At 33.6% G+C, this 8,245-nt stretch overlaps 1 protein-coding gene across 1 annotated transcript in view; it reads right to left on the bottom strand.

The window, feature by feature from the left end:
* Positions 4,252-8,245, bottom strand: part of LOC107630002 (NADH dehydrogenase [ubiquinone] 1 beta subcomplex subunit 8, mitochondrial) — a 5,583-nt gene continuing 1,589 nt past the window's right edge. Inside the window, exon 4 of the mRNA XM_016332996.2 lies at positions 4,252-4,495. Coding sequence (XP_016188482.1) covers positions 4,439-4,495 — 57 coding nt within the window. The 3' untranslated portion in view covers positions 4,252-4,438. The remainder of the gene's footprint in view (positions 4,496-8,245) is intronic.

Raw genomic sequence — 8,245 nt, 5'->3', positions numbered from 1 at the left:
TAGAGCCAGTAATTTTTTTTTGGCTAACATTTAGCCATCAATGTTTAAAAGTATGGACTAAAAATATGTTGTTAGATTACTAGACTAAAAGAATTGGGTTGATGGCTAAAAGTGGCAGCTAAAATCAATAAATCCTGCTGGTCCTCTAATATTTCTCTTAAATTATATATAGATGGTACATTAATACCCTAAAAAAAATATAAATGATACGTATAGAGATATGACTATTGAACTAACTCTTTATAAGAATTTCTAATGGTTATAATTACTGCATCTTTGTCACTAGGATATTCTCAATGAACATACTAGAATTTTCTTTTTCTTGTAATTATATAATAATTAACAATGTATTTTATACTTTGATTCTGGACATTTAGCCCAAAAGTGCTAGTTGAATGGATATTGGGTAATAGGTACGATTTAAATAATTGTAGAATTAATGATTAGTAAATAAGAAATCTATCAATTATTGGTAAAGAGTTTCAACTCTTTAATTATAGTGACTGAATTAAATAAAGTCTTAGGTCATTCATAGTTTATTATAATAATAGTAACAAATTAGAATTTGACCATTAAACCATAGTGTTAAAGTTAACCAATAGTTTAAAAGATGAAAGAAATTATACTTTGTTCTTCTCGAATTTTTAGTAAAAATATTACTTCATATTCTTGGGTCTTTGAGGAATGTTACTAAATGCCAACTTTAATTAATATATTTATTACAAAAATGCTATTTGCACATTAAAATTAACTACCAAAATCAGTCACTATGCATTTGTGTATAAATAAATGTGTAATTTAATTTATTTTTAATATGTATTTTATATTTTATATTTCAATGTGTACTTTACCATGATGGATGATTTTGGTAGCTGATTTTAACGTACATGATGAGCGAAAATTAAAGCTCACGAATACCGACAAGTGCACCGGATCACTCAAGTAATACCACGGTGAGTGAATATCATTCCCACAAGGATTAAATGATTAAGCAAGCAAATATCAGATTAGGTACCTAATTAGATTAAAAAAAACCTGGATTGAAGAGGGTAAGATTGAGTCTTGCTGAGAACTTTAGAACTTGAATGCTTGAATACTTACGGATAGAGAGGTTGAATGTTGATTTGAGAGAAGACAATGATGGTGAGAGTCAAGGGCTTCAGAGATGTTTATGCTCTTAGAGAAATCAAACCTTGTTTACTTATCTTGAAGTATGCAAAGATATTTCACGACAAATTTTTAGTAACTGATTTCTAATTCCTTGGTTCCTCAGTTTCTCAATAATCAATTAGTCGTCAATTAATTAATCAAAGAGGTTAAGCCCAAAAACCGATTTAGATTCAAATAAAATTTAAAAGTAATCCTTAAGTCGAATTATATGTCACGTATTCAAGTTAATCCTGTCCAGTTAAGTCTTAAAAGAAAAACATAATTTTCAAAAATTGTTCTAATCCGAATTATATGTCACTTATTCAAATTAGAGTGATTAAAAATTATGTATGTGTCGCACACTAATTGAACTACTATTCCTAGCCTAATTCAAAGAGTCATGTGAAAGAGTTTTCAAGCTATAATTCAAATATCAAATATTCCAATTATAATCAACAAAATTCAAAAGGGATTAACGTACCTTCTGATACCACTAATCCGAATGAAAAACGAGTAACTCAATCATGAAATAGATCAATGTAAAACTTCAAAATAAAATAAACTTAGATTAATAACCCATAGAAAATATAGACAAAGCTCCTAACCCTTTAACAGAAGATTAATTACACATGAAAAATGAAAGAAAACAATGAAAAGAAACTAAGTGGAGGAACAAAATGTTGGATTTGGATCCGAAGATCCTCCTCTAGGATGCCTTTTCTTGTGAACCATGTTCACTTATTTATATTCTAAGTCTACTTAAAATTCAAGTTTGAAACTATCCTAATCTTATCTTCCGGAAAGAAAGATAAGGTAACTAACTACTTACCTAAAATTCAAATCAAATCCTAACAACCAAATCTTTTATGTTTTTAGAAAGAATTGATAACTAATTTTCTGGCGTCTTCAATATTTTGGATGTGATTAAGGCTTCTAATAATGTGGATAATTGAGATTGGGCCTTAATTTATTTGCATTCTGAGAGTTAGAATTGTCTTTACTCCAGACTTGCTAAGCCCAAAATACACCTTCAGGGGATACATGCAACGGGCGTGGAGTGCATGGCCACCAGACATGAGAGCTTGTCCGTCGGGCGTGTGTGGGAGTAGGGAGGGGAGGGGCCGTTGGGCGTGGGTTTTGTCCACCGGCCATGCACTTAGAGATGTTTGGGGCGCCATTTTACGTCTCCAATTGATGATGGTGGTGCATGGTTCAAACTAAACATCCACTGTAAATATATGCATATCGTTTTAAAGATCTGGACGTTTATTTTTTTAATGTAACTGGAACTGCCTCATTTGGACCTTTGGAGTTCAAGTTATGACCACTTGAGTGTGAAAAGGTCAAGGCTAAGAACTTGTACGCCGGGTTGGTGGACATGTATGTCGGGCGTATGTGTTTTGGACTCCAATTTTCTTCTTTTTGGGTATGTTTTGTTCTTTAGGGCACGGTTTTGCTACCCTTAAACTATATCACGGTTTTGATATTTCGGCCTACTTATGATTATTCAAACTTAATATACGCCTCAATGATTGACACTTGTGATTGAGTTTGATAATAGATTGAAAACATATCTTGCATGATTGCTTCTTCAATGACATAGATTATATGAAATTGAATAAACTTACCAAATACTAATATAGGATGTCTAAATAAAATACATGGCTCTTCGATATTTGAGGATTTATCCATTTATAAATTACACGTTTTCGTTCCCCAAATGATATCATGGAAGAAACAACAAAATCAGACGAATTCTCATATACGAATTTTATCCTCTCATATATTTATAATAAAATTTGACTATTATTCTTAACATAAATCTATCATCTATTTTTCTTTTTCTCACTAAACACCTCTCATCTACTAAGAAGCTCTTTTTACTGAGCTCTTAGTGAAACAATTGGAAATGAAGAAGAGAAAGAAGAAAAAGAAGGGGAAAGGTGCTGGATTTCTAAATTAAGGACACTTAAATTGAATCCTACGATTTTCGGATTTAAAAATGTTTCACAATACAAGTTTTACCCTCCGATATCAGTTTTTCAAATTAAAAAAATAAATAAATATCTACAAAATATAGACACTGATACGGACATGGGACACGACATGACATGTGATACATTGACACACGAATTATAAAATTGTATAAGACACACGGACACGCATATATATAAAATATAAAGTATTTTTTAGATAAATCGTAATGATATTTTGATATTTTATTGATATTAAAACATAAATTAATTTTTAATTATTTTTAATATCTTATTTAAATATATAAAATATTTTTTGTTTTAATAAATAATAATATATACTATTTTTAAATTTATTTAAAAAATAAATGTTAAAATAAGACTAGACACACTGATACATGATGGTGGTTTAAGTATGTCCAAGCATATTTAAAGAAAAAAATTTTATTTTTTATTAATACACGATGACAGGATTGGACAAAGTAGATACGTGTATAGACAAGTGTGAACAGCTGTCAACACGTTTGTAATCCATAATGAAAAAAACTAGTCACAGAAAGTAAAAGGTTATTCCACGTCCCCAGAATTGAGAAATGATCATAGCATTCTACACCCATATATACAGGAGAAATGATCATAGCATTCTACACCCATATATACAGCCTTCGGTGGATTTAAGCTGTATTATTCAGTCCAACTTGAGGTTTATAACTTGATTACTCAATTTATTAATGCCTCTTGTCACCTAAATAGCATATAAATTGGATTCACACCGCTCCGAGATTTCCAATCAGTTGGATAATCACGCTTGGGTTATGCGATTGTGTTGTTTTGAGGTTTCAATAAAGACGGTTTAGATTTTAAATTCAAGGCACGAGGTTCAATTTTTCAGTCTCGTAATATAAAAATTGCTACTAGTATTGTGGAACAGATTTTAAAAGTTTAAGAGCAAAGTAGCGCACTATGAACAACTTGAGGTCCTTTTTCCAATCATAAAAGTGGTTTAAAACTTTAAATAGTGTACACTTTTAAATGGGCAAAGGTTCACGAGTTCAAAAGTCTTACCATCTTATAAAGAGGTTCGGTTTCTTAAAGAGCAAAACAATGGCCCACTCCTCAGTCCTCAGAATAGCCACCATAAGCATGAAAATGAATAAATAAATAAAACCATATTCAGTTTTCATTCCTGTAGCTGGTTCCAGCAAGTCTTCCCACATTCCATTATTTTGAAGTTTGAACTACAAGAGAGCACAAGTTAATGAAAAGAACAATTACATGAAAAACAAGTTCCCATTCCACTATTGCCTTGGATCCATCTATGGTTCACCACCAAGTTCCACGCGCAGATTGTCATATGGATATACTTTGGGTGTCTGGTAACAAAAAATAAAACAGAAATACCTCAGCACATGAAATACTAAGTATTTGCAGAAGGTAGCATTGCTACAATAATATCAAAGTTCAATCGGAATGCACAGTTCATGGAAGCCACAATAAGGGTACATACAATAACAAACAACAAATAAACTTTATTCCACTAGGTGGCCGCAATAAGGGTACATAAAAGACAAAAACCTCCATAGTCAGCAGACCTTGATAACTTCCGTGAGAAAACTATGGATAACAATGAATATTGATGCTGCTAGAATAAGGAATGGATTTTGACAGTTTAAGAACAAAGTTCTAAACTATAGAACTATAATCAGCTAATGTGACTTTTGATACACTTTCCGAGGACAACTATTTCATTTTTGGCTCATACTTGCTTACATCACAAAGTTCAGTTCTACAAGTTGTAAGCAGGGCCTTCAAAATGGCAACACTAACTCTTTAAAGAGGCGGACTATTGAGAATGAAATGGCTTGTTCAACTTAGCAAGTCCACTGGTCCAATGTCAGTAAATTACAAACAAATAAATAACTATAAATCTGTAATGGGGGTAACACATGCCTGTGATAAATATTTAATCAATATGGTCATTTTGCTTATGATTGAATTAAGTATAATACAACAACAACAAAGTCTTATCCCACATGATGCGGCTAGCTACATGGATCAAACAATGACATTGCGCCCGATTATGTATAATGTTTGGAGTGTGATCGTTCGCACTCACTTGATCACTTCATGTAGAGCCTTTTTAAGTCTTCCTCTACCTCTAAATACTAGTCTATTTTCCATCTGATCCATCATTCTCAATGGACGGTCTATTAGCTTTCTCTCTATATGTCACAACCACTTAGGAGATTCCACCATCTTTTCAACAATGGGTCCTACTCCAACTTTCTAACTGATATCCTCATCCTTTATTTTGTTCATGTTCACCCATAGTCGACGAACACTCCATTTCCATACAACATAGCTAGTCGGTTGGCATTACGATAAATAAATGTACTTTTTTGTTGCATTAAAACCTGAATCACTTTGTTATTTTGACCAACCTGCTTAAATCCTGTGATTTATCGTCTTCTATTCCTTCATTGTCCTAAATAAATACAACCAAAAATACTTAAAACTCTTAAATTGTCATATAAAGTCCTCAATTTTCGCTACTGTGTTAGTCTTTCCCCTTCCTCTACTAAACTTGCATTCCATCTACTTGGTTGCGTTCAACTTATGCGCAAACCATGTACCTCCAAACCTTGTCTCTGCAAATCCAACCTCTCATTCCAATCTTCCTATGATCCTCTTGTAAGAATGTCGTCTTTGACAAAAACATGTATCATGGTATGAATTATTGGATATGCTTAGTTAGTCCCAAAAATGAAGCTTTGAAAAGCATTTTAGTGTTGCAAGTTAGGTGTAATGATACAGAAGTTCACCGGTTCTCCAACTTGCAGTTCTACCCTCATAAGATGTTGGAAATAGTTCTGGCACTACATAAAAGAGTTGATGACAAATGGGGAACAAGAGCCTATCATCCAAAGGCAGAGAAGTAGTGAAAAAAATATCGTTCAATTTCTCAAGAATCACCATAGGTAAGATGTTAGGAAAAAATATCAAGGTTATCAAGGATGCCATGGATGAGTGGAGGATATCTTGGCTACTCCACAATGCCTATAGCAGACCTGGAGAACTGCAATACAGTATCAGTGCAGTCAAATGAGATGCAAAATGGCTATGACTGGTAAAAGGAAAAGCATTCACTAAAAAGTCCCTTGTTTTCTCTTGGAGAGATTTAGAGCTTAACAGAGAACCTCTCAATTCTCAAACATGGCTATGATGCTTCAAAGAAGGGATAAGTATTGTTTTGGTCCCTATGATTTGCCGGGAAAATCGAAATTGTCCTTTAACTTTCCTTTTTATATTCAAAATCATCCTTAACATTAAAATTATTTTTAAAATCATCCTTTTTCATTCAAATATTAATTTCTGGACAAAATTACCCCTGATAAAAAAGAATTAATAAATTAAAAAAGAGAAAAAAGATCACCACACAAGAACCCGCACAGAAGGTCTTCAACTTCTCCTTCTATCTCCAAGCAGAAATGGAGGCCGCACAGCGCACTCATTCTCTCTGTTTTCTCTCTCTATAATGGATCTTTGCTCTTTCTATGTTTTCAAGGTGGTGGCTGTGTTGTTGTTGATCAGTACATTGGCTCAAACTCCGGATATCTCACCAGTTGTCATTCCTCACAAGAAAGCTAAGCATCACTCATCTCATGCTCTCGCTCCCTCTCCCGCCGTTTCATCGTGCGCCGGATTTTCTCCTCTCTCTCTCTCTCTCTCTCTCTCGTCGATGCTGTCTCTCCCTCCTCCATTTCTATTTCACTGTCCGGAGGAGCAGGACCTTCTCAAAGCGCTGCTATTTTGAACAGATTCACTGTTGCTGCTTCTACAGTTGTTATCTTCTCTGCGGCTCTACCATTTTAAATTTTGTGTCAAATTTTGAATTTTTTTCCCTTCATGTGGATTGATTGTGTTGATTGATTTTGTAATTTGAGTTACTCGGCCATGGGAGGAGGATTCTCATTATGCAACAATAGACCCTTCAATGACCCACTGTAAAAAGTAAAAACTTCAACTTAATTCTCCAAGGTAGATGGGGTTTCACAAAATGGTTGATTTTGGAGAAGAAACAGTAATTGTGTCTGCCACCATTTTGAGGGGGAGAGGATGTTGACGGTGGGGTGGGGTAAATTTTTTAATTAGGGGTAAATTTGTCCTTTTATTAACGAAATGATGATTTTAAAAATAAAATTAACCTTAAGGACGATTTTGATTTTCACCTTAAACCATAGGAACCAAAACAGTACTTATCCCCTTCAAAGAAAATGCATCACCCAAAATCCCTTCTATTTTTTTTTCTTTTTTCACAAAAGAGATTAAAGCCTAAAGAAAACACCACAACCACTTTCCTTTAACCATCTGAATATCCTATCTGCTAATAGAAAGCACAAAGTAGAGGCACGTTACAATAGAGACCATACTAAATCTGTACTATGACTAGGAGAACATGATATACAAACTCAAAAAGCCCCATATTTATAATAGGCAAGATATATAAAGATCCTAATAAGGGTTTCATTTATGACAGATCCTATATCAAAAGGTCCTGCCATGGTCACTCTACTTTTGACCGTTGGACTCAGAATAGATAATAGATATAGATAATAAATCAAAGGCTGGGATTCATCATCGGTGAACTGACGAGGTTGTTAAATTTCTTTAGAAATAAAGCTAATAAAATTTAAATAATTAGAAATTCATTATGTTCCTTTTCAGACTGTATCTTGCTCTTTTATCTTGGATAGTTGGACCTATAGGTCACCAACATTGACCCCATCACATGTGGTGAGAGACACAGCTCAAAACCATGGCAATAAACAACATGGAGATCTCTGGGAAGAAGAATGCAATTTATTTCAATATGCTGGAGGTGGTCGATTCTGACATCAAATGGACAGTGAAGACGACTAATCACCAGTCACAAGATTTGGTTCAATGCAAATATGTTGTTGACTTTTTTTCCTACTTGCTTTGGATCAGGCTTATATGAGATTTATCAATAATATGTTTTTGAGCAATTTGAGGAGGCAATAGTGAAAGACAAGGGCCCAATTTGAAGATGTGTGACAATCAGTTCTACTTCCTTGATAATCATTCTCTAGAACTTCTTGCCT

The sequence above is a fragment of the Arachis ipaensis genome, chromosome B01 (genome assembly GCF_000816755.2).
Source record: "Arachis ipaensis cultivar K30076 chromosome B01, Araip1.1, whole genome shotgun sequence".
Classification (NCBI taxonomy): domain Eukaryota; kingdom Viridiplantae; phylum Streptophyta; class Magnoliopsida; order Fabales; family Fabaceae; genus Arachis; species Arachis ipaensis.
This window is presented reverse-complemented; position numbering and strand designations above follow the sequence as displayed.